Here is a 27970-nt window from a genome sequence, read left to right on the forward strand (position 1 = left end):
CCTTTATCAGACAAGGAGTAATACTTGGTAACTTAATTAAGGCCAGAAATACTGTGCTGTGAAAAAGTATGGGCCAGAAATCCTTACATTTTTGCATAGTTTCCTTTAAGATCATCAGACAAATATAACCCAAGTGAACTTCAAATGCTGATTTTAAATGGTGACCGTTAAAGTAGGGAAACTATGCAAAAAATAAAGAATTTGAGAAGGGGCCAATATATTTTCACAGCACTGTATTAGAACGATGACAGGAGTGTTTATGATTTTGCGTTAATACACCATCACAAATTTAACATAAAAACATTTTAAGTGTATAGACTAAGATTTGTGTAAAGAACTTCAAATCAGCAATTTTTATGTATTCTTGTGCTCCGTTCTGTCAATATGTGAAAATCATACTCTATTGGGTTGAGATAGGGCAATTGACGAATATTCTTTTTTGCTTTCACAAAGTTCATTTGCACTCTGACCCTTCAGTCCTATCAGTTTTGAGGTTGAGCACACGTGCTTCCGTTCAATCAAAAAAAAAAAAAAATACTAAACTATTGACTGGATTTATTTTCATTTAAAATCTATTGTTGCATGTACTGTAGGGAGTAGAACTACAAGATTGCCTCTTTTTAAAACAATATTGAAAAACTAAATTAAAATATAATCATGTTACTAAATGTAACTAAATTTATAAAAGTAAAAACAATTCTCTTTCCATTGACTTTAGTATTGTATAAAAACATGTATTGCTATAGATTGTATATTGGCGGCACGGTGGACGACTGGTTTAGAGCGTCAGCCTCACAGTTCTGAGGACTGGGGTTCAATCCCCGGCCCCACCTGTGTGGAGTTTGCATGTTCTACCCGTGCCTGCGTGGGTTTTCTTCGGGCACTCCAGTTTCCTCCCACATCCCAAAAACATGCATTAATTGGAGTCTCTAAATTGCCTGTAGGTGTGACTGTTAGTGCGACTGGTTGTTTGTTTGTATGTGCCCTGCGATTGGCTGGCAACCAGTTCAGGGTGTACCCCGCCTCCTGCCCGATGTTAGTTGGGATAGGCTCCAGCACGCCCGCAACACTAGTGAGGAGAAGGGGCTCAGAAAATGGATGGATTGTATATTGCACTAAAAGTTACAAGTCATGAATGCAAGTTTAAAAAAAAAAACAAGCATTTTCAAGAAAGTGTTTATTTGTACTCTATGTGGAAATGAATGATGCAATGTGCATCTAAACGGAGACAAATGTGAGTCACAAACATACTTTGGTACATTTAGATTTTTAGTGGACAAAGCTGTTAAGAGTTGTTGCTTTTGTGAATACATTATTGCATTTGAGTCCAAATAATTCATAACATTGAACATTAGCAAGTTGCCATTACTACACTGACTATTGTAATTAAAACACATTTCTGAGTAGTCACTAAAAGAATCAGTCATGGTTTTTGTATGATGTACAAAATTGTTACAAAAGGCATATGTGATTTACAAACAATTGCAATTCTACTATACAACTGGTTCAAATCAATGTTAAAAACTAAAAATAACCACATCTGCTGTTGAAATGAACAATAGAGCTGTCAAGATGTTGAAAAAAAAAATAAGTTCTACTTGCATTATATACAGATTATGTATAAATCCAGCTGTATTATTTTCGATTCCTACACATTCTAAAACTTGTGGTAAAATATATCCCGCTGAAGCGTGTTCTACACACAGTTGCAACACATTACAACAATAAAATCAAACTCTACAACAAAGGTGAAACAGCAATAAAGTGCAAAGAGGGTTCCAAAACAATGCACTGGGACTGAATTTAGCAGTCACAACAAGCAGTGTACAGATACTCTAAAATGTCACTTATTTTTCATGGTTGTGATTTTGATCATATTAGGGTTTTTTTTTTATTATTATTTTTATGAACCTTAATATGACCGTGCTTATCACTGGATTTGGCCAAGGCCTTGAAATAAAAGCAAGGTCCTGCAGTGTAAATGCTGCATGTTTAACTGTGCCTAACAGATTTGTGCTCACAATCACCTATAGACGAGAGAGAGTTTGTTATTCAGATTCAGATAAACTGGAAAAATTAGCTCAGTAACAAAGCAGCTGCAGTCATCTCAGGTGTTCGCCTACCTTTTTAAACATGTTAAGTTTGCTGAATTTAAGAGAAGTGGGAATTTCATTGCTCATTCTTTGTCCGACCCAAAAAATTCCTTATCTCTCCGGAATCAACAAGAAGAAAGGTAGTAAACATTGAACATGATCTATGATAAAATACTGTACTGCCTACGATCAGTGCCAACTACTGCAACAACAGTTGAAACATTTACAATATCGATACGGTAAAAAATAGAGCAAATCACATTGATATACGTCTCCTCATAGATAAACTACAGAATCTCTAAAGGTGAATACGCGGGTCGTTGTAAACCTACCAACGTTAGCAAATACGATAAGTACACAGAAAGCACATCAATCTTATTCCTCTCACAGAGAGCGCTCACATGGTTGTTTCTACAATGGTGTGGGTGGGCTTGATCAAGCCGTTGTTCCCGTTGGGGTCCAGGGGCTGCGTCAGCTCGCTGCCCTTCGCCATGTACTCTTTGGGCCGGGAGCTCACGCCCGACTTCGCCGGCGCTGCCACCGCTTTGATCCGCTGCGTGAAAGAGGCGACGCAAGGTGATTATCGCCGACAAAACGCATAACATTTGCATCCATCCGTACATTCTCGATAGAAGAGAACTTCATTCAAACTCAGGAGAGGGTGGAGATTAGAATAAAGCCAATACCCCTAGTTTATAACTTCCTGGAAAACCTTATTTTCATTTAACTATTTTTCACACATTATTTGTAGCGTAAATAAAGTTTTTGTGAAAGCGAATAGGGGTTGAACTGATTAGTCCACTTGTCAACGAGTCATCTTTACTACTGCGCATCGATGTTTAAAGCTCGACGTCGACAAATCACTAATCATATATTTTTGGCATTTCGTCCAATTCATAAAAGGCCCTTCGACTCGGCTGTCTGCTCCTATCGCCGCAGCTCTGTGGAGCAGCAAAATGTCCGGCCAACGAGGCAACAGATTTTTTTAGACGTCCAGTGATTACGAAAATAAGACTGTTGTGAGTGAGAATAGCGGTTAGCCTTGCTAGCTTCAGCTATTCCGATCGCCGCTAGACTTGAAAACATTCAAACCAGCTGGACAACAGGACTGTCGTCGAGGAACGAGGGCAGCGTCGCCAAGTGAATGCGCAGGCAACAACTGTGCGATAATGAGAGATTTATTTATATCACAACACTTGTTTCATTTTACAACACTGTATCGTAACTCTTGTCGTACGACGGCATACGGACGTACTATGCTACAAGTGTGTGGAAATCCAAAAATATGCAAGTCCATCCTCAAATATGTTACAAGCACAAATTAAATAGAAACACAGAAACTGTTAATTATTTTGAGTCTGGCTACGATGTCCCGTCTTCTAAGACGCTATCCTGTGGAACACAGGATTAAGACCAGTCAGCTGCTTGAAGAGAAAAACATATGCAGGGCTACATTCAACGTAATAAGAGTTGTCGTTTTAATAATTTGTTCTAATTTGTTTCTGTACCGGCCCATCAAAATACGTCTTACGTGAAAATGGTCGGCTGCACAAAAAAAGTTGGGGACTGCTGTACTGTACTAAAAAAATAATGTCATCATCGATTAATCTACTGTCATCACATTATATAGTCAACTACAAAAAAATATTTAGTCATTCAACCCCAAATAATGACAAGAGTTTTTGAAAAAGGTTTTCAAATCAGAACAAATCTGAGGTTGACAAGTGTACAGGAACACATCGTGTACTTTTAATGCACTTTTTAACGATGTGTACAGTGGAATCTCGATTTAACAGATTTTTTTGGGGGGGGAACCTATCCCTTTTTTTGGGCGGTGTTTTCCTGGTATTCAAGCTTTTTTCAGAGAAAAAAAGTTTAAGGGAATTATAATGGGCGTTAATTATTTGCGGATTTTCGCTATTAGTGGTTGGGACTATACATATAGAGGAGGTCCACTGTGTTGTATTTTTCGTGGTAGTGGCAGATGTATCACTTTAAGAGATGCAAGCAATTTCTTTTTCCATCTTTCTCTAGCTTAATTTGCAAGGACGTAAATTTCCTGTTCCTCAAACCGTCCCTTTATATCCACTCACTTCAATGAGGGGTCCCTCAGACTGCAAGATCTTGATGACCATCACCATGGGGATGCAGATCATGGAGGCCAAGGCCAAGCACCAGCCCAGGCCGATGGCCCAGTCGGGGTATTCATACACTTTGTTGTAGGTCAAAGGCTTGTACTTGACCAGGGAGAAGACAAAACAGCCCTGAGGGACAAACACAGTCGAGTTTTAGTTCAAGTCGTAAAGTACGACATCAAGGTTGGCCACGTGGGTCCACCCTAACTCTTTGACAAGAAAGGTTAAGTCCAAAGCGGAGGTCTCACCATGCAGAGGACCGGTGTGATGATGGTCCAGCTCCATTTCATCCACGGGTTTGGTCTGTAGCCAATCATATCCTCAACTCCATCATAGAAATTATCAACTCCTGACAAACATTGATGAGAAAGAACATTGTTATTGAAGAAGGCCCTCCAAGATACACGTTAACGAGGAAATTTCTTTGTGACTTTACAAGCTCTTATCCATATATATCTGGAAATAAGGTCGTATCTTGTAACAATCTTAGCTTGACCGCCACCTAGTATGTCCCCGGCAGAACTAGTTCACGGGGACATTTCTCTTCAATAACAGCAGTGCACTGTATGCGTCAACTCGTGCACAAAACCTGTGGTACTCCCAAGAATAATGCAAACTCAAAAATATATAAAATATAATATGAAGGCAAGGCAGCTTTATTTATGTAGCACATTTCATATACAAGGTAACTCAATGTGCTTTACATTAAAAACATTTAAATACAAAGCGAAATCAGCATTTAAAAACAAAGCACAGAAAATAAAAGATAGCTTACTAAATTTACTAAAAGAATGTACAGTGCAAGATTTTTTTTTTTTTTTTTTTTTTTAAAGTGCTCAATCTGAAGCATGAGGAAAAATAACAGATTTTAACCTGAATTTAAAAACATTCACATACAGTATACGCTGCATATTTTGCTAATGTCAATCATCCTGTGTAATTGACTTTCATAATCTTTTAATAAAATATTTGCCAACCAATTTAAATAAACAAAAAGCTCATCAAATGTGAAGATAATTGCTTTTCAGACAGTGATGTCATATCTGGGTCAATAAGTTTGTTATCCTCAGCAGAATCACTGTCCTGAAAATGTAGCTGAATAATGAAACTCTCAGGTCTTATTATAAATTACACATACCAGTACAATGCTATCTTGAAATGTGTTTCCTTCACTATATATATATATTTTTTTTTTTTTGCCCCATTGATGTACTTTGATTTTGGCATGTCCCACACAGTGCTCTGCTAGGTTGTGTGAGAAATAGTAAAATGATAAATTTAAATATTCTTACATAGTTTTATTGTCCACATTTGATAAGCTCATCTTGCTAACTCAATCATGTTGCCAGCATAATGCGAAGATAGATGTGGCATTAACAGTTGTCGATTAATTTGATAATCGATTAATTTGACAGCTCTAATTATTCTGCTCACTGTCATGGAAACGAGAGTTCAGAACTTTCAGAGATTCTTCCATGCTGATAAACAAAAAAAAACAATAAATTAGTCGTGTGTAAAGCGAAAAATTATGAAAGAATATGGGTTTGGGCACCATATGGGCTGGAACAAATTGACTATATTACAGGCAGATGGTGGCACAGTGGGCGACTGGTTAGAGCGTCTGCCTCACAGGCTGAGGACCGGGGTTCAATCCCCAGCCCCGCCTGTGTGGAGTTTGCATGTTCTCCCCGTGCCTGCATGGGTTTTCTCCGGGCACTGCGGTTTCCTCACACATCCCAAAAAAAAAACATGCATGGTAGGTTAATTGACGACTCTAAATTGCCCCATAGGTGTGAATGTGAGTGCTAATGGTTGTTTGTTTGTATGTGCCCTGAGATTGGCTGGCAACCAGTTTAGGGTGTACCCCGCCTCCTGCCCGATGATAGCTGGAATAGGCACCAGCACTCCCGCAACCCTTGTGAGGATAAGCGGCTCAGAAAATGGATGGATGGATGGATGGATAATTGGCCCCGTAGCTGATCAAATGCGCAATAGATTTTACCATTCCGTGCTAGTTTCGTTACCATGGAAATATAAAGAGTTATTTTGGACTATGAAGCCTTTCTTTCGCTGTAACTTAATATTGTTGGATGGCCAGTTAAGATGTAGTTAAAAAAATAAATCCCCTCACCATCACCCTCACAAATGGTGTGAACAGATCCACAAGGGCCCTTGTGTTTACCACAGAGTTGATTTGTGTTTCTGCAACACTTCAGGATCATTACTTTGATAAACAGCTGACGGAAAAAACAATCCAAGTCACTTCCACTTACCATAAACCCAGGCTACAGCAATGCATTCAAAGAATGCAACCCACAAGAGGCACACACCGCTGGCTGCATAGAAGTCAAAGAGTTGAAAGACGTACATGCCACCCTGGGAAGAAGAAGAATACTGGCATCAAGCCCTCTGCTGATGTGCGTGTGTGCAGTGAAAGACTGTTGCCGAGATGGAAAGCGACATTAAAACAGATGGTCGGCCGGGATGTTGAATGTAAAGTACAAGAATGTTGGCGCCCGACCAGCTGGAGCAGAGCTGACCAGGTTCTGAAAGCTCACTGAAGCGCAGTTAACTACAGCTAATGCAAGATGACCAATTATTCCATTCAAGGATGCACAGGAACGCGAGAAGAGAAACAGTAGGAAGCCGTATTTGGTCGTAACATGAAGGCCAGCGGAAAGTCAGTGACGTTATCGCGAGTTTCTTTAGCTTCTCCAAACAGGATCATCTCAGGCTCCAAGTGATGGCTTACCTTGGTTACCATGGCGAGTCCCAGGAGATAGCTCATGAAACACATGATGGCGATGAAGATTTCTCGCCGGTAGCCCTTTCTGAGGAGGGACGGATACAGATCCACAATGGAAGTAACCTGTCCTTCCACTTCAACAAACTGCACAGACAAAAAAAAAAAACTGTTAGTAGATGTCAGTGACCATGATGCTATCAATATCATAATACGCTCTACACAGTAGGTGAACTACTCCGGCATTTTTATCCATTTATATTCTAGCCAGCAGGAGTAGTTTTGTGTACAGTGGATATAAAAAGTCACATAACACACCCTTGTTCAAATGCCAGGTGTTTGTAATATCAAAAAATTACTTTTTTAATTAGACCATAATAAATCAGTTCAAAACCTTTTCCACCATTAATGTAACTTATAACCTGCACAACAATTGATACTTTGTCTTTCAGAGTAAATAAAAGTAAAGAACTGAGCTCATGTGATTGCACAAGTGTGCACACCCTCTTCTCACTGGGAATTTGACTGTTCAGAATTAACCACTCATTCAAACCTATGTTCAACTCAGATTTGCCACAAACCTGCAACTTTTTAAAGTGCCTCTGATTAATCCCAAATAAAGTTCAGAGGTTCCAGGAAGCTTTCCCTTTTTTTTTTTTTTTTGCCTTTGTAACAGAAGCCTGAAGCTTTTGTGCTTACAATGACTGTTATTTGGAAGTGTTATTAATTTCCTTCACCTTGACTTATGCCCCGGTTTCAGCTGAGAAAAAAAACACCTTAGTTCCATCGCACCATAACACATTTTCCAATTTTTAAGTGTGTTTAGCTAAATTTTGAAACCAAAGTTGAACTTTTTGGTCCAGTTATAAAATGATGTGCACACTTATGAAACCACATTATCTCAGTTTGTTTTAATTTCCCCTCTCTCTCTCAAATAAAATAAATAAAAAATTAAACTCTGAGTTGTACATGTTAAAGGTCACATTAAAAAGTGGATAAAGTTTTGAAATTGTTTTAGTCTCTTTTATATATATATATATATATATATATATATATATATAAACCCAGCATTTGAACTGAGGTGTCGACTTATTATCCACTGTAGCTTATTACTACATGCATTTCATGACAGATCATCTTTTTTAGCACTGATTATTTGATTTGTTTTAATGTCGTGCCCATGATTCTAATAGAAATGTTGGTTACATTCATACCTTTAGGATGTGTGCATTTTTGTTTGATATGGTCTATTCTTAATGAGCTATCTTCAAAGTTACACATAATCAAACAAAATGCACAGTAATATGTCACAGCTAACCGATTGGTCAAGATGGATATACAGAATATTTGGACTTTATCTTGTCTATGCACTTTGGTAATGTGGACAGAGATTTTCTTTAAACAACAGTGGTGTGGAAAAAGACTTGTTTAACTCAGGAGTGGAGGAAAAAGGTTTACATATCGTATGTCAAGATGGAGTCTTCCATACTGCATTGTGCCTCTCAGGTATCGGGTATATTGAAGAAAATGTACAGCGCCGTGAAAAGGTAGTGGCCCCCTCCTCAAATTCTTATATTTTTGCATAGTTTACCCACTTTAATGTTTAAGATCTACTACCCTGAGAATGCCCGATCTCTTCCCATCTCAGAAGCTAAGCAGGGTCGGTCCTGGTTAGTACCTGTATGGGAGACCACCTTGGAATACCAGTGCTGGGATTGGGCAGTCGGCCAATCACCTGCTCCCGTAAAACACTACGGATTACACAAACCACAAGTGCGGCCTTGTGTGCCTAATGGCACTGAGAGCTCTACAAAAAAAAAAAAAAAAAAAAATGTTTTTAAATGGTGATTTCATTTATTAAGGGGAAAAAAACTAAACAAAATTACCCGTCCCTGAAAAAAGTAATTACCCCCCTTGTCAAATCATGACTTAATTGTGACTAATCACAACGTTCGGTTAGTTTTCACTGATCACACCCAAGCCTGATTCCTTCCAGACCTGTTCAATCAATAAATCACTTAAACAAAATCAAGTCAGACAAAATATCTAAAAAAGCTGCAACAAAATGTCACGATCCAAAGAAATTCCAGAACAGGTTACAAAAGTTACTTCTAAAGCTTTAGGATTCCAGCGAACGATAGGGAGTGCCATTATCCTCACATGGAGAAATTATGGAACAGTGGTGAAACTTCCTAGGAGTGGCTGGCCTACAAAGATAAATCCCCAAGAGAACAGCAATGACTCATTCAGGAGGCCACAAAGGAACTCAGGACAACTTCTAAAGGTGAGTGTTCATGACAAGAATAAGGAAGAGACTGGGCAAAGATTGCATCCATGGAAGGGTTCCAAGGCAAAAACCACTGCTGATCAAAAAGAACAAAGGCTTGTTTTACTTTTGCGGGTAAAAAAAAAACATCTGAATGGCTCGTCTTATTTTTGCAAAAAAGACTTTTGGGGGAGTAATATATGGACAGACCAGATCAAAGTTGAGCTTTTTGGAAGGTGTGCATCTCATCTGGCGTAAATGTAGCACAGCATTTCAGGAAAAAAAAAACATCATACCAACAGTCAAACATGGTGGTAGTAGTAGTGTGATGGTCTTGGCTGATTTTCTCCTTCAGGACCTGGACAACTTGCTGTGATTGATGGAACCATGAATTCTGCTCTTAAACAGAATTAAACAGGAGAATGTTCCGCCATCAGTTTGTGACCTCAAACTGAAGCGCACTTGGGTTCTGCAGCAGGATAACGATCCAAAACACACCAGCGAGTCAACTTCTGAATGGCTTAAAAAAACAAAATCAAGGATTTGGAGTAGTCTGGTCAAAGTCCAGACTTCAATCCGATTGAAATGCAGTGGCATTACCTTAAAAGGCCGTTCATGATCGAAAACCTTCCATTTTTGCTGAATTCAAACAATTTTGCAAGGAAGAGTGGACTGAAATTTTTCCACAGAGATATGAAAGACTCATTGCCAGTTATAGAAAACGCTTGCTTTCAGTTGTTGGTGCTGAGGATGGCCCAACCAGTTATTAGGTTTAGGGGGCCATTACTTTTTCCACACAGGGCCAGGTAACGTTGAATAGTTTTTCTTAATAAATGAAATCATTTAAAAACAGCATTTTAAATTCCTCTGGGTTATATTTGTCTGATATTTACATTTGTCTGATAATCCTAAACAAAGTAGGGGAAACTGTTTTGAGAAGGAAGAAAATACTTTTTCACAGCGCTGTATTTTATACCAATGTCATACACTGAGTGCATACCTGGCTGTCAAGACCAAGTAGCAGCAGCATGATAAAGAAGAGGATGGCCCAGAAAGTTGGCAACGGCATCATGGACACTGCTTTAGGGTAAGCGATGAAGGCCAAGCCGGGACCTGGAGGGAAAACAGATTGGGGAAGGGGAGGAGAGGGGGTAAAGGACAGCGTTAACAACTCTTGTCTAATTTAAGATTGGACGACATAAGCATCCATCCATCTATTTTCCGTACCGCTTTATCCTCACGAGCATATTGGAAGAAAAAAATAAATAAATTCATGAAAAAGCTGAGCTACTGAGGCTGAACAAGGTCTGGCATTCCCTGTAATCTACAGGAAATGTGACCTAATCTAGAGAACAGCTCATAGGTTAAAAAATTAAATAAAATAAAAATAGTGTGCATTGTGTGTGGAGTCGTCGAATTGCTACAGACGCTCTTGTGCCCAGGATGCGTTTACTTAAAGGACAGCAATAAAAGGTAATAAAATGAGTGACAATGCACGAAATCACAAACTTCGCCTCAATAGACAATGTTTACATTAACTTCAGTTTTAATTGGTCGTATAGTTCACCTAGTCACTCGTATATCTGCCATAAAATACGCCTTCAATTCATGGGAGTGAGTACTGTGAAGAAATGCATTGCAGGCATACAATATTTTATTTTCTCCTCATTAGAGCCAAAAAACAACAAAAATTACATCAAAATCCTGATGCTTAATCACCTCTGAAGCTTTTTTTATTTTACATTTACAATTAATATATAATACTTGTATTTTTTATTTCTGGCAACTTTCAAGCCACTTAAGGTACAAACAGTTAAAAAAATATATATTTTAAATTAAAAAAAACAAGCAATACAATAAAAATAACTCATTCGTGTTCATACGAATGAGAAAATGATTCAGGATTCCATGCGGACTTGCGAGTGCATCTGAATTGCCAGCCATTCGTTCATAGCGCAAGTAAAAATTATTCATTCATCCATCCATCCATCCATTTTCCGAACCGCTTTTTATTCGTATTTTATTCTAACTCGAGCTGCAATGCTTTGTTTACTTCCACCGCCCTTCTGATTTACTGTGCATGCGCAGTTGTAGCCACAATTGTACCCAATCACGCTGATCACGGAGCCACACTATCACCGAAACAATAATCTCCACAGAGCAAGGCATCAAGTCCATGAGGGGCTCCACGGACGTTCATGGCAGACTATGACCACGGCCGATGATTTGGATAAAGTTAAGAGTCATTCATCACATCCTGGCAGATGAATGAATGAAAAATGACAAACCAGCAGCTAAGCTAACTAGCTGGCTTAGTAGGAGCAGATGTTGCCAGCCAGCATGGCACAGAGGCTGGTGCACAACAGACCACCGTCACTATGCGGTGAGTGATCCTGGTTAAAGTAAGCCATTTTGAGGAAAAAATAAGTTTTGGCAATGTTTGGCTAAAACGCGCCAACCAAAAGTTTTCTATTGTGGTGTGACAAAATCGGCAACCCCCCAAAAAAACGCAACCAGGACTTAACCAGGAGGACTGTACATTGTTTTAAAATAGTCAAATTGGAGTTTTCATTCATTGGTGAATGACGTGTCTTTATTTCAGAATAGTACGCGGTGTAACGATTCGATTGTGATTTTCTAGTCATTTGTTATTGTCAATGCGAATAGCAATTGGGGATTTAGATGACGAGTCTGAGCTTTAATCATGTTCATGGAGCTGGGACATCATTCAGCGCTCTCTCATGTCAACTCATCAGCTACGCTCAATACTCTGCTTGCATTCTACGTTGGGAAAAAGAATGCGCTCTCTCTTTTGCAACAGTAAATCATTAACAGTTATCCTAACCGCATGGCACCGGGGAATAAGATAAACCACTACTGTTTCCCAAAACAGCAAGTCTGACAAAACAGCATACAGTTAAAACAGATAATACATATCTAAAAACCAATACAGTATAAAAAAATACTACAGGTATGACAAATATGCTGTTGAAGGCTATAAATGGGAATTTTGAATTTTGAAAAATACAGAACCTTCAAATTGTAAAGTGAAGTCAGGAATTTGTTTCTACAACCCCTTCCAATGAAGTTGGGACATTGTGTTAAACAAATATAAACAGAATACAATGATTTGAAAATCATGTTCGACCTATATTTAATTGAATACACTACAAAGACAAGATATTTAATGTTCAAACTGATAAACTTTATTGTTTTTAGCAAATAATCATTAACTTAGAATTTTATGGCTGCAACATGTTCCAAAAAAGCTGAGACAGGGTCATGTTAACAACTGTGTTACATCACCTTTTCTTTTAACAACATTCAATAAATGTTTGGGAACTGAGGACAACGGGAGATAGGTCTGGACTGCGGGCAGGCCAGTCTAGTTCTTTTACGACGAAGCCACGCTGTTGTAACACGTGCAGAATGTGGTTTAGCATTGTCTTGCTGCAATAAGCAGGGGCGTCCATGAGAAAGACGTGGCTTGGATGGCAGCATATGTTTCTCCAAAACCTGTATGTACCTTTCAGCATTAATGGGGCCTTCACAGATATTTAAGTTACCCATGCCATTGGCACTCACACAGCCACATACCATCACAGATGGTGTCTTTTGAACCTTGCGTCCATAACAGTCCGGATGGTTCTTTTCCTCTTTGGCCCGGAGGACACGACGTCCACAATTTCCAAAAACAATTTGAAATGTAAATTCGTCGGACCACAGAACACTTTTCCACTTTGCATCAGTCCATCTTAAATGAGCTCGGTCCCAGAGAAGCCGGCGGCGTTTCTGGGTGTTGTTGATAAATGGCTTTTGCTTTGCATAGTAGAGTTTCAAGTTGCACTTACGGATGTAGCTGTATTTACTGACATTGGTTTTCTGAAGTGTTCCTGAGCCCATGTGGTGATATCATTTACACATTGATGTCGGTTTTTGATGCAGGGCCGCCTGAGGGATCAAAGGTCACGGGCATTCAATGTTGGTTTTCGGCCTTGCCACTTACATGCAGTGATTTCTCCAGATTCTCTGAACCTTTTGATAATATTATGGATCGTAGATGATGAAATCCCTAAATTCCTTGCAATTATACGTAGAACATTGTCCTTAAACTGCTCGACTATTTTCTCACGCACTTGTTCACAAAGAGGTGAACCTCGCCCCATCTTTCCTTTTGAATGACTGAGCAATTCAGGGACCCTCGTTTTATACCCAATCATGGCACCCATCTGTTCCCAATTAGCCTGTTCACCTGTGGGATGTTCCAAACAGGTGTTTGATGAGCATTCCTCTTTTTTGCCACCAGTCCCATCTTTTTTGGAACGTATGCAGCCATAAAATTCCAAGTAATGATTATTTTCTAAAAACAATAAAGTTTATCAGTTTGAACATTAAATATCTTGTCTTTGTAGTGTATTCAATTAAATATAGGTTGAACATGATTTGGAAATCATTGTATTCTGTTTTTATTTATGTTTAACACAACTTCCTAACTTCATTGGAATTGGGGTTATACATGTTTGAAGATAATTGCTGAAAATGTGCAAAGAGAGAACTATGTTGTACTCACGTTGAGGAGATATAGCATTAAACTTTTTTTACCATTTCAGGTTTTCCTGATTTTTGGATGCGGTTGGACCAGTTTTAGCATGAGTCGCCCCTCCTCCACTATATAAAAACTTGAACACCTTCGTTCACATCAGTGGTTAACCGCGAAATTGCGAGTTACTGTACTTCTTTGTCCTGCCGCACAGTAAGCGACAAGGCCGTACATCGACAAGTACAGTAACCCCTTGCTATCTCATGGTTCATTTATTGCAGACTCAGTGCGTCACAGATTATTTTTTTTCCTCCAAAAGTCAGTTTAGTGCAGTTAGTCAGTTGCACATCTCTGATAAAGTCATCTTTATAGGCCAATTGATATAAATGTGGCCGTAATGACTCCAAGAAGGTCAATCAGGTTAATGTTCTCTGCAGCTAAAGAAACCCGAGTACCTTATCCGTTTCAAACACAAGCCACAGTCAGAGTTTTACAATATAAATTCACAAATACCAACCTTAGCCTAAGGAATAGCTAATGCACACATAATATCGAAGGGAACAAATGCAAGTACGGAGCAAAGTTTAGCTTGATTTTCTACAACTACAGTACTGTAGTTTAGAACATCACTGCCATGAATTCTGGTTAACTGTAATGCTTTTTGCTGGCTACATGGTTAAGACCGTGAGTGTGAGAGGTAGTGCAAATGGTTTGGTTAACAACACTCTCCTATGATGTTTAATTTTTACAAGACATTCACTTTAAAGGGACCGTGAGGTATTCATCTCATTGAACGTGTACCTTGTATAAATTTTATAGATCCAAAGCATACCACATCATGTGTCAAACATGGTGGCAGCTATGCAAGTGACGGTGAATTGCAAAAAAAAAATCAAATAGAGTGAGTGGTAGTGAAGTTGTCTGATGTCAGAAACAGGTTTGATTGTAGTCGTTTTTCTTTAGCATTAGCAAAACCGTACTCTTATGAAAGAGAAAACTGAAAATATTATATGTTCACATGAACTATCACAGTCATACAGCCATGATCATGTCATTTGTGGTCACAGGACTGCATTGGTGTTGAAGCCAACCAAGAGTTGATTAACTACAGCAGCGGACATGCTGAAAGAAGGCGCATCCCAGTCGAAGACCATACGGCAATGGAAAAAAAATAAATAAATCCAACAGAATGGATATGATCCACCTCTGGCAAATCAAAGATTGTTCATTGAACTGGGAGGAGGAGGAGCATCACTAGCAGTGTTGAGCTGATCGCCAGCAATCTTCTTAGCCGTGTCCCGACGCTACAACAGGACATGAGCGGCTTGGATGTGGGACACGAGGACACATGAGCAAAAAGGGAAGCTGCATTGGTGCGCATGTTCAAGTGATGTCAACACAATCCTCTGGCACCTGACCCACATCATGAAATCTGGACTTGGAGAAGTGAAGCAGGAATCGCAGGCGTGTAACAGTTCTTTGAGGCTTCCCCCCCCCCCCCCCCCCCCCTCAAGGAGTGTGCAATTGCCGATACCCCTACATTTCAGCATCGTTTCTTAATTTTTGTCTTTTAATTTTTGATGTCTCCAATTGTCTTTTCTGTTTGGCAGCAGTGCCCACCATCACTACTGCCAGCACCTTGGACCCTCGTACCTGACTCTGCCACATCGGCAATGTCCACCCCTTGTTCTTGTGCCATGAAGCCCAGGACGGAAAATATTGCGAAGCCAGACACAAAGCTGGTACCGCTGTTGAGGACTCCCAGCAGCAAACAGTCCCTATGTCACACATATGTCATGGGAGGTTGTTAATGAACACACACGGAACCGAAGTTCCCATTTTCTTTTTACGCAGCCGTCTCGGACAAGTCACTACTTCTGACCCGTCCCACACCCTTCTCCCAGGGGATGCGCCACTCACCTGTAGCAGTTGTATTTGTATTTGTTGTAGCTCCCCAGTGATGTCATGGCCCCCAAACAAATGGCGTAGGAGAAGAAAATCTGGGTACCCGCGTCAATCCACACCTTGAAGTTTAGACAAGAGGGGACACTTGGTAACCAACAAGTCCAGGTATTGAACTGAATTCCCTCACAACCGTCAAATTCAATTTACTCATACTGTATATCAAATAAATTTACCCAATTGAATTTAATTGAAAATCGATTAATTCGTTCCAGACCCAGAAAAAAAAACACCGCAACTTTGTTATATTTTTTTAATAAAGAAAAAATAAGAGAATGTAAAGAAATAAACTGGTTTTAACAAGTGTAGTTAGGCTGAAAATCACACGCACGCGCTGTAGTATTTGTGTGTGCCTATAAAGAGCATGAAATTTGGTCCATTTCATATTTTCAATCGATATTAGTGACCAGTCCCCACGTGGGTCTGTTAGTGTTCCAAACTATTGATCAATCTAAAGGGTTGAAAATGGCACAAATCTAAAGACTTGAAATTGGCTTGCTCTCTATCAGGATGCAATGTTAGTAGCTCAAGAAAAATGCAGTTTTGTTTTCATGGAAAGTGATGGTTTTGGAGATGCAGGGATTCTTCCCTTGTCCTAGTTATTTGTTTGTTTCACTGTTTGTCCCATTCAATAAATGATTTAGTAAAATATCTGAAGCTCGTTCGTAGTCAAAATTTGGGCTTGCAACACAATCAAAAAGAAAACTGATCAAACGGCAGTTGGTAACTGGGGAACATACATAGGTTGGGGCACTCATATAGTATGTCAAGGTACCACAGTTTATGCAACAAAATTGATCTGAATGTAGAATTCTGCTTCTGGATAACTCAAAAAGACTCAAACATTTGAGATAATGTCCAGTGTTACCTCTGGGTCCTGCAGGCGAGTCAGGTCAGGGTAAAGGTAGAATTTGATGCCCTCCGATGCCCCCGGCAGGGTCACGCCTCGTACGAGCAGCACAATCAGCATCACAAATGGGAAAGTTGCTGTTATGTACACGACCTACATAGGATAAAGGTGTCATTATGTTCCTGCCACACCTTATCATTTATTACTGCCAGGTACATTAGCCATTATTGCAGGACAAGATAAGCGTTACTTAAAGAATGGCTATCGAGCAAACTATTACAGGTAACAATACAACAGTAAACGCATAAATACTTCTTGGTCAAGTTCGTTTTCCTGCTGTCCCAGGGGGAGTTTTGAGGAAAAATGAAGTAAACAATAGTAATCACAGACCACCTCCCTCCACCTCCTTACTCACTTTCCCAGTGGACTTGACTCCCTTCCAGATGCAGAAGAAGCAGATAACCCACACTGCTAACAGACAAAGGGCCAGATCCCACTTGAGGGGCCCAACGTCTTCGATCCCAGAGGAGATGCTCAGGACGTTGCGTCTGCACGGGATGGACATTACATACTAATAGGCAGCTCTTTATTTATTTATTTATTTATTAACACTTAAAAAAGAGCCAAGGGACTATGACATGGTCAAGTTGAGATGGCGGGGCTTTCAATCAGCCAATGATTTTTGTTATAACATTCACAGCACCATTGTCATCTCAGATGGGCAGATAATTAAAAATGGTACACAAAGTCAAGTGTGTGGGTGTGTGTGACAGCCTGTAAGTAAATACTCACTCCCAGAATTCCGTCACAGGGGAGGTAAAGTTGGTAACGTTGGCTGCCAGCCAAAGGGACTTGTTCTTTCGAACCGTATCCTCCACACAGTGTTCTGTGTTCCACGGCTGCTTGCATTTGGCCCAGGGGAGCTCAGGCTGAAAGCACTGAAATAGGTAGTAGAGTCCCCAGGCCAAGATCACTATGTAGTAGATATTCAGCAGGGAGACTATCACAATTGAGGCATAGCCAATACCTGCAAACAAGAAAGAGCAAATTATATGCAACATTACATGTGAGTCACTGTGGAGCCAATTATCCAATTAGCAAGTCAATTCATTATGACATTCATTTAGACAGTCAAGATAATTTCTCTGAATATTTGATTCAAAACCAAGTGATGATTGAAAGGCTAGAACAGGTCATATAACTTCTCAATGGGAATGCAGAGGAAAGAGTGAACTACATTAACAGTGGATGCCCATCTATCAATCCATCCATCTTTTTCCGCTTAACCGGGGTCAGGTCGCAGGGGTAAGCAGGTTAAGCGGGGAAGCCCAGACTTCCCTCTCCCGAGACACTTGGTCCAGCCCTTCCCGGGGAATCTAGCCAGCGTGTCCTGAGGGACGTGCCTGGAACACCTCACCAGGAGGGTGATCCTGGTGATGATCCGTCCTCGATGCAGAGGAGCAGCGGCTGGACTCTGAGCCTCTCCCACATAACCAAACGTCTCACCCCATCTCTAAGGGAGACCCCGGACACCCTGTGGAGGAAACTCATTTCGGCCGCTTGTATTCGCTGTCTTGTTCTTTCGGTCACAACCCATAGCTCGTGATTATACGTGAGGGTAGGATCGTACGGTAGATCGACCAGTAAATCAAGAGCTTCGCCTTTTGGCTCAGCTCCCTCTTCACCACGTCAGACCGATACAGAGTCTAACTCCTCCACTTTGGGCAGGAGAGAGCACTCCACCCTTTTCCGACTGAGTACCATGGTCTAAGATTTGAACTCTCTGTTAAGATCAGGAAATTAAGGTTAGAATTAGAAGACTGATGAAGTCTGATGAGTCTTGATTTCTGCCATGACATTTAAATGGTGAGTCAGAATTCGGAATTAGAACACGGTGTCCCAAAAGTCACTATACACTTGCTTTTTTTCTATTTTATTACAGATATCATCTCGGCTGGATGTGACGCCATCGGCATTTTTCAGCTTAGGCTTTGTAGTTTTTAGAAGCATATCATTTTGTAAGCCTTGCCCATGGCTCGCCAATTGACACTGGAGCAATGTTGCAAAAGTGCTGCTTGGCAAGATGTTTGCCGCTGTCCAGATAGGCTTTGCTGGACTTTGCACAAACACCTGCCATAGAAGTTGGGTCTTTTCATCTGTGTTCAGTGGCAGTCCTTCCGCTGCATGGTTTGTAAAGGACAGATCTAATTTCGATAAATTTGCCATGAAAGGCGCAAATTCTTTGTTGGAGCAGTGTGACGACCATGAAGCTGAAAGTGGCGCAGAACTGCAGTTCGGGACAGAAAAACATTTTGCCAGGCGGCAATTTTGCAACTCTGCTCTGATGATATGCTTACAAAAACTGCATGAGCTATCAAATACTGATGGCCTCATGGCTTTTGGGACATCCTGTGTGTAGCCAATATATATTGCAAATGTACAGTCTTAATCTATCCTGCCACGTATCCACTGTTCAGGCTGCTGGAAGTATGACAGTGTAGGGGGATATTGTTTGCCTGAATTTGGCCCAGTTAGTGCCAACTGAGCATCGTGTACACAACAGCTAACTAACTATTGTTACTTAGACCATTGAACACTGAATTGAACTGGCACCAGTCACCAGATCCCAATCTAATAGAGCACCTTTGGGAAGTAGTGCATAGCAGCTCGACGTGACTGTGATGATGCCAAATACACAAGCAACTGCGTGATGCTATTACATAGACTCTGAGCAATGTTCCCACAACACATCAAGGCGTTATGCCACGAAGAATGAAGGACTGAAGGTGTACCAGATAAAATGTCCAACGTGACACGACTTCTAACATGACCATTTCTAGTCATGTTGTCTTGCCAGGTAATGACCTCCCATTTTTAGCCCTGTCGTCAACCTTCACCTCCTCCTGAAGGCAAATTTGGCTCTTATGCTGCGAAATGCTTCGACTGTGGCTAAATTTGTCAGCGGCAACCATGAAACCAAACAGCTGCGGAGTGATAACTTGCTGTGGATCTGTCACTATGCAGCTCAACACCTTTCACACACTTGTATTAATTTGAGCCATTGTAAAAGGGGTCCTTCCTTATTTGATTTCAAGTGCAGTGCGTTAAGATGTTTTTATTAAATGTGGCGCTTTAAATGATGAATGCAAAAGTGAAAATATTGTATTTAGTCTATTGCAATGTCTGCATGTGTAGAAAGGTCATCTCCAGGAACAGCATGTTCATGGAACACAAAGGCACCCATCTGTTTAGCGATTCTATTGCCACACTTTTTAACAGATCTGTTCAGGACAACTATTCTTGTTTTTAATGGCTTAATGTTTATATATAATTTCTCAAAATATTACAGTAGCATGAGGCTGAACTAAGGTGCTTAGTTCAACTTTTGTTTGAACATGATGACAGGAACACATTTCTGACTTTTCCCATAATGACGCAGAGAAAAAGTCCTGAACTACAGTCAACTTCAGAACTAAATATGTACCAGAAGGCTGTTCGACCATCAGTTTATAAACACAATCCATCCATCCATTTTCTGACCCGCTTATCCTCACAAGGGTCGTGGGAGTGCCGGAGCCCATCCCAGCTATTATCGGGCAGGAGGCGGGGTACACCCTGAACTGGTTGCCAGCCAATCTCAGGGCACATACAAACAAACAACCATTAGCACTCACATTCACACTTACGGGGTAATTTAGAGTAGTCAATACCATGCACGTTTTTTTTTTTTTGGGATGTGGGAGGAAACCGCAGTGCCCGGAGAAAACCCATGCAGGCACGGGGAGAACATGCAAACTCCACACAGGCGGGGCCGGGGATTGAACCCCGGTCCTCAGGACTGTGAGGCAGACACTCTAACCAGTCTTTCACCGTGCCGCCAGTTTATAAACAATAATACAAATTTGTAAACGAAAACCTATTGCTGAGTACAGCTTTTGGGAATAAGTTCCTTTTTCATTTCAATCATCGTCATGACTGTTTCCCTTATTCTCTCATCACCGATACCTGGGTCAAAGGGTACACCCGCATACAAAAAAAAAAAAAAAGAAGAAAAATTAGGACTGGGAGGTCGAGGCATTTTATCATCTCGTTTTTGTTAGGGTTTTAAATTCTTTTTCAATGTTTGTACCATATTTTCATTGTAATTTCAGGACAAATTGTCCATTGTTCTACCGCTGAGCCATTCAAGCTCCAAGGGTCCACAGTACAACTAGATACTGACAAAGACGTCTGTGTAAACAAAGCACTTGTTGTTGAACAACTCATTACTACTACCAATATCCATTCATATAAATGAGGTCGCCCACGACCCTAGTGAGGATAAGCGGTAAAGAAAATGGATGGATAAATGAGGTCAATGGGGCCAAGCGTCCGTAATTATTTAGTGCTATTTTTTGGATGACTTTGTTGCGAACCTCAACACAGTATTCCTTGCAAAGTATTTTTATGCAAATCGTCTTGGCCACCTCGTCATGCCAAATGCAAATTGATGACAGGTGTGATAAAAATCCATTAAGGTGTGAGTGATGATGTGCGATTGGCCAATTCATGGATGGATACAAGCAGAATTTTCTCTGTTGTACCAGATGAACACACAGCGACTTTGCTTCAGATAGCAGAGACCAGCTGCTAGAGCTCTGGTCTCACAGAATTTCTGCTCTTTTCTTGAGACGATGTCCCATGTGAACATAACTACAGAGTGTGGGGGGTACTTAGGGGGCCACAGCGCTACGGTCTACGTGCTCCGCATCATGGGCCAAGACAGAACCTGACCAAAACAGCATGCCGGAGTCTTTAGAAATATCCTCAATGTGAAAACAAACAGTGCAGCGACAACACATCATGCAGTGCTCATTGCTAGGCAGCTTGTCTTTTTTCTGTCTTGTCTGTTTCCATGGCAACCAAGAACCCATCAATGCATTATACACACACACGATCTGCAATGCATCATTTGTGCCTTGGTATGTGCTCAGCAATAATGCTTTTAAGCACAGTAAATTAATGTATTTCTATGCTGATTAATGATAGTATATTAAAGGTCATATAGTAACATTGAGTGGAAAAAGTTTTCACGTGTCACAGGTTAGCACAAAGTCAACTTTAGGTTCATGTCTGGTCCAGCGCGCCATTTCTTGAAGCCCGATTTCTAAATATTAGGTACACAAACAAAATATAATCCACCCCTGGCCAAAACATTATCAGCTCTTTGTTAGACACCGTAAACCTTTACATCACTGCAAACAACAACCGCGATAATAAAGCTGTTGTTAAAACTGAAAATTTGGGATACATCTCTTGTACGGCCTTCAGGTTGTGTATAGAATGAGAAGTGCCATTGACGTTGTTTCCCAATTTGTATTGAGCCAAGGCACATATGTTACATTAAAATCTAATGGCACACCGCCAAATACAAACGTCACAAAAATGGTGCGTAATGATTTTTTCAATTTCCTTTCAGGTATCATTCAGACGGGCTTGAGGACATCAGTGTTTGACAGCTTAGTTTTTGTATGTTTTGTAATCCTGGCTGTTTGGTCGTCAATTAACATTGGCGCAGCGTTGCAAATTTGCCACCTGCCAAGACGTTTTCTGTCCAAGACTCCAACGCGTAGTAAAATTTCTGCTATCTACCAACTCTGATGTAAACATCGAACTCAGGGATCGGTGCAAAACCAGGCAAAGTCTATTTTAGGGCTGCACTGGCACTCCACGTCAAGAAAATCTGGATTCACAGATGATTCGGAGATTAATAAAGCTTTACCCGATCAGACTTCCGGTGTTTTCATCAGTGGTGGTAGTAGCAGGCCTTCTACTTTGGGGTTTGCCAAGAAAATATCCTGTTTCAAGAAACTTGCCATGGATAGTATAATTTGTACTACACATTGGGGCAGGGTAACGACCATAAAACCTCTCAAACTGGCATTGAACTGCAGTCAGGTACAGAAACTCCAACTTAAAAGTCCTGTATTTTGTCTATTTAGATCTTCATAGTGACTCTCTAACATGGTTTTAGTATAAAAGTGTCAATTTCATTTTTAAAAGACACCTTGGTTTTGTCATACGAGTGTCCAGAAAAGGCCCCTCTGACAGCTACTTCTGTTTGACCCAGTTTTGTATCCGCTTTGTCCATATTTGGCCAAGACTCTCCCTTTCCTGTGATTGGTTGCCTCCGTGTAGAAGACCCACTTGTGAGAGCATACGTGTTTGTTATGTTGACAGCGCTGGTGTGGGAGTGGAAAGGGAAGGCAAAATCTTCGCTAGTGACATTGATAACCTCGAGAAATTCAAATGACCTGATTTCAGGCCTCTCAGCAGAAAAACGTGGACGATTTCAATTCATATACATAAAACATGGATGATTTCAATTCATATTATCACGTTATTTACCGGTGGCCGAATGGTTAGAGCGTCAGCCTCACAGTTCTGAGGACCCGGGTTCAATCCCCGGCCCCGCCTGTGTGGAGCTTGCATGTTCTCCCCGTGCCTGCGTGGGTTTTCTCCGGGCACTCCGGTTTCCTCCCACATCCCAAAAACATGCCTGAATTGGAGACTCTAAATTGCCTGTAGGCATGACTGTGAGTGCGAATGGTTGTTTGTTCCTATGTGCCCTGCGATTGGCTGGCAACCAGTTCTGGGTGTACCCCGCCTCCTGCGCGATGACAGCTGGGATAGGCTCCAGCACGCCCGCGACCCTAGTGAGGAGAAGCGGCTCAGAAAATGGATGGATGGATGGACGTTATTTACCATAGAGACAGTATTACATGCCAAATACCAGAAAATGTCCCTTTTAAAGAATTTCCCCATGGCACACCTGAAGATCTCTCACAGTTCACTAATGCGCCACAGAACACTGGTTGGGAATCACTGACAAGATATCCATCCAATCCAGTCCAAACATTACTCATTGGTATCAAACGCCTTGGCTAATTTGATGATGAGCACGAATGCAGATAGCGTTTGGACTGACCTGTGAATATGGGGCAGAGTTTGGCCCAGCAGGTGATCCCTCCTTCAGAGGTGTACTGGCCCAGCGCCACTTCCAGGAAGAAGACGGGCAGGCCTCCCCCAAAGAGGAAGATGAAGTAAGGGATGAGGAATGCACCTAGGTGATGGACACAGGAACCTGATCAGACAACATCTCACTACCATTTTCTGTCTTGTGCATCTCCTGCCTACCTCCACCATTCTTATAACAAAGGTAAGGGAAACGCCAGACATTTCCTAATCCGACGAAGCCTCCGGCTACGGACAAGACAAAGTCGAGCTTGCTGGCCCATTTCTCCCTCTGTGGCGCCTTGCCTTCGGCCTCGTCTTCGGGCCGCGTGCCTGGGCTCTTCCCCGGTGAGGGTTTTAGCGTGTCCTTGTGGAAGTCCTTCAGGCATTGAAGCTTCTCTTTTTGGGCCATGCTGCGGCGAAAGGAGAGGGAAGAGAGCGCACGTACGGAGGCAGAGGTGAGCGGGATGAGACGCCGAGCATTAGGGAGATAATACAGTCTCCTGATTGCGTTACAGAGTGCTGTGTAATCACTGGGTACATGATATTCAGTGGCATGGTGCTAATCTTGCTAATCTGAGCAGCTGATGCGTGGAGGTCATTCAAGACTCGGGAAATGTTTGGGTGGCCGATTTAAATCGAGACAAGCCACCTTGTCAAATTAAGCAAACTTTCTCAGTCACAATCTACCAATCAAAAGGTGAATTCATGCAGGAAATCTTCAATATTTATATTGCTGGTTGAATAGCAAGGAGACACAATATACACTTAAGAGCTGATAAAGCTGACATTTATCTTGTGTGACAACACTCATCGGTCCAAATTTAGAGAGGAAGATAACACCTAGCCCACTTACACACCAGCTTACACTACGGTCACTTCAGTGCTTATAATGTAACTTTCCAGGAAAGACAGGACTTATTAGCGACTACTGACAACATCCAATTTCCCAACCTAAGGTAGTTTATATTGGTCATAGGTCAGTAGGTATTGTGAAATGTAAGGTGAATGACTGTTGCCTAATGTCGCGCCAAATCAAATACAAGAATAAACAACAGCCGGCTTATACCTTACAACCCTCCATCAAAGTTCCAACGTTCATCGTGGGATCGACAAGTTCTCTCAACTCAACAACCCTCTGTCCAAGTGTGACCAGTGTGTCATCATTTCCTGGCATTTCTCTCTTGTTTTGCATGACAAGTCAAACTGAGTGGCTTTCCATTCTCCAACCTCATTACATAACTGGATATCACCCACACCGTTTCTCATCCTCTCGCTCCCTTTCCCCTCTATTGCTCCCATAAACACTTCTGCACCTGCCCGCCTGACTCCTGCTGACGGGACACTCGCTGTCCGCTAGATAAGAGTTCATTCAAGCTGTCCTTGTGATTTAAGCCTTTATTTATTTTGTAAACAAAGGGTTTTATTTTAGGTAGGAGTTGTACAGTTGTATAGAAGCCGCCAGTTCTATCTCCTAGATGATGTCTAAGAAAGCAATTTTAAAAAGACAAGATTATCCATCTAACCTTTCATGAAACTACTACGATTCAAATAATTTAGAAAAACAAATCAGTCCATTAAACATTATATTCTCTATTGAAGGCAATTCAGAAAACTTACATTTCCTTCATGGCTGCAACAATGTCAAGAGTTTGTCGTTGTCAGCTGTCACCATTCCTCTGTACCGAGTGCATTTATGCCAGCTCGGGTCACTACAAGTGGAGCTGACGGCAGGGCCCGCCCCTCGGCTAAAGACAATTAAATCCAAAACAGGGATTGGATGGAGCCTCGCTATGACAGGCAACTCAGGTACAAACATGGGAGACTGTAAATTTCCACTTCCCACTGCTACCTATTCCTGACACACACACACACACACACACACACTTCTTATTCAAGTTGGAGACGCAGAAGACAAATTAGGGTTGGAAAACAAAGGGAGGCTTAAACATATACTTTCGATCTGGTACACAAGGATTTTTGACAGACCCCACACAAAGATTAAAAAAAATATCAGGCATTTAACAGTTTTGGTTGTATTGTGTGTAGTGTGCTTCGATAACCCTTTACAGAGACCACCACACAAAGATTCTCTCCGATCTAGAAGACGTAAGAAATCTTGCATGATCACTGCTGATCTAATAAAAATGAGGGGGAAAAAACACTAGCTAATATGTTGTTGCACCCATGTTTCCCGAGTGTTTCCGAAGGGACGTGTTGTAGAATGGTGATGTCATCAAAAAAATACTTTTTGGAAAATACTTCTTTATTTTCCCGTTAGGGGGACCCACTTTTTTTATACAAAAAATAAATAAAATATTTAAACGCTTGTTTTTATTTACAGCCTCTTTATTGTTCTTCATGACTGGCTGCATTCCGTTTCACATCACATTTCACCGAGTCATGACTTGGGGAAATGTCGGCTTCCCACAATTTTGGGTCGTAAACATTGAACACGTTTATTATTTAAGATTGATGGCCCCGACTCATTTCGGACCCTGTTATCGGGACAAATCCACTCTTAACACACCTCAGACTACAGGACGATTTTATAGGATAATCTTATAAGAACTAAGATAGTCTGCCATTTGTCAGATTTGGTGAGGAAGGGGCAAAATTGGGAGAGAGGAAAAGAAAAAAAAAACAAAAAAACAAAAAAACAAAAAAAAACAGCCAGACTATCTTTAAATTTCCTCGGCACATTAGAGCCCAAGCACACGACATTTAAAGACAAGCCTTTGGAGTTTTTTGAAAGAAATAAACTTCTGGGACACAATATTGATTTGATGAGGGAAATAACTTAAAATCTGTAAGAATCTGCCTTGTTGATCTTAGTAAGGCTTATTGTTGCATGTGTAAACTTGTTGGACATGGTACAAGCTATTCTTCCTGGACTCTGAGTCCTAGCCACACTGAGTCCCTCTAATTTTCCGTTTCACACTGAGGCATCCCAAAAATAATCAACCATGCTTGCGCCCTCATAACACTTTGGCGTCCAAGCATCACTATTAATGAGCATGTTGCAGCAGTTCTGGTATGCAGGCCACTTTGAATCCCCATCCTCCGTTCTGCCATGACACGTGCTTTATTATCTGTGCACTGTAAACAAGTCCAGTATCAGCCTATAACATAACCTAATAAGGAAATATGGCTACATTTTCTCCCAGTGTCTTTTAGACACCACTCAGCGCTCCAAGAGTGAGTCCACAATGGCTGACGTGCGACAATCAATTAGAAACTGATAGGTTGCTCGACAGGTTTTGGACACTTTAACAAGGGGAGGAGGAATCAGTGGATGACAAGTACGATCCCACTCTCACGACCCCTCTAAGCTCTGCATGACAACATAATCCATCGCATTTTGGCCCATGTCATGCTCTATGGACTACATCCGTTATGTAACATTTAGCAGCCACTGTGTAAACTATTGTGCGGAGAGAACACAATCTTCACAATCATGTCCGATGTTTTGAGAGAGCAAAATTCCTACTGGAATGAAAATGTGAGTTTAAAAAGAACTGTAAATGGTGTTTTAGTGTAGTGTATAAACATTATTAAACTAAACTATATTAAAAATCTGATATTTTCCTTTAAATCTGTAAACAAGGCTGCAAATGAGATTGAATTTGAATTGCAAGCTAGATGAAGGCGTTAAAAAAAATTATAATAAACACTCCTGCGTCAACATTTTAGTGTTGATGTCCATAAATTTATGATTGGGAACGATGCTCAAGGTTTCCAATTTTGGATAAGTGAGCTCAGCTTTGATCATGTGAAGAAGGTTAGTGGGTGTATTAAAGGGCATTTCAATTAATTATAGGTATGGGTTAGGTATGATCTGTGGCAATTTACCTGATCAGTGATTGATTAATTGAATTATTATTCTTGAGGGAAAAAAGTAGCAACGAGAAGTGGTTATTATAACATTGCGTTATCAGCTTCACGTGGGGAAACTAACTGGGTTCATTGCCCAACATTTGCCCCCCTCAGGACCGCAGCACCAAAATAAAACAGGGCATCTTCAAAAACAAAGAGATGACAATGACACCAAAACCACAAATCATTCATCGTCACATGAAACGTCATCCATTCTCGCTCCGTCAATGCAAAAAAACAAAAAACGGTGTCATGCCATTTTCTGGCTTCACGTGAAAATAGACGAGAAGCTGATTTACCTGTCCGCTCGCTCCTCGTCGCGTTTGTCACGGTCAACGTTGATTGAAACAATTAAGACAATTGACGGTCGTTGGAGTCGCTTGCCTTAATGAGTTTGAGTGGAAAATCACCAGCTCCATGCAAGCAGCGACCTCTTAAAGCGACAGTCTCCACGAGCGCACCTGACTCACAGCCTCGGCGCCCGCACCCACCCCCACCCCCAAAAAAATTGC

At 41.0% G+C, this 27970-nt stretch overlaps 1 protein-coding gene across 3 annotated transcripts; it reads right to left on the minus strand.

The window, feature by feature from the left end:
* Positions 1 to 1162: 1162 nt before the first annotated feature.
* LOC133472539 (sodium- and chloride-dependent taurine transporter-like) lies at positions 1163 to 27916 on the minus strand. Of its 3 annotated transcripts, XM_061763543.1 has the most exons (15): positions 27758 to 27892; positions 25203 to 25330; positions 23766 to 23995; positions 23557 to 23691; positions 17382 to 17616; positions 17005 to 17137; positions 16608 to 16742; positions 15698 to 15801; positions 15431 to 15555; positions 10238 to 10350; positions 6981 to 7118; positions 6502 to 6604; positions 4477 to 4577; positions 4187 to 4357; positions 1163 to 2646 (listed from the first exon to the last, which is right to left on the minus strand). In XM_061763543.1, the coding sequence occupies exons 2-15, from the start codon at positions 25211 to 25213 to the stop codon at positions 2491 to 2493; spliced, it is 1890 nt and encodes a 629-aa protein (XP_061619527.1). In that variant the 5' UTR covers positions 25214 to 25330; positions 27758 to 27892; the 3' UTR covers positions 1163 to 2490. The 3 variants fall into 3 exon arrangements, with proteins under 3 accessions (XP_061619527.1, XP_061619694.1, XP_061619621.1); XM_061763710.1 differs by lacking the exon at positions 25203 to 25330 and having other exon boundaries at positions 27758 to 27916; XM_061763637.1 differs by lacking the exon at positions 27758 to 27892 and having other exon boundaries at positions 25203 to 25349.
* Positions 27917 to 27970: the final 54 nt, after the last annotated feature.

Source organism: Phyllopteryx taeniolatus, chromosome 1 (genome assembly GCF_024500385.1).
Source record: "Phyllopteryx taeniolatus isolate TA_2022b chromosome 1, UOR_Ptae_1.2, whole genome shotgun sequence".
NCBI lineage: Eukaryota > Metazoa > Chordata > Actinopteri > Syngnathiformes > Syngnathidae > Phyllopteryx > Phyllopteryx taeniolatus.

Excerpts from the sequence above, each read along its gene's own strand:
- LOC133472539 (XM_061763543.1), bottom strand. Across the intron at positions 17,617-23,556 it reads ACTCTGCCCCATATTCACAG|GTATTGGCTATGCCTCAATT; the intron begins GTCAGTCCAAAC and ends TCTTGTTTGCAG. Across the intron at positions 10,351-15,430 it reads TGCCGATGTGGCAGAGTCAG|GTCCCGGCTTGGCCTTCATC; the intron begins GTACGAGGGTCC and ends TTTTCCCTCCAG.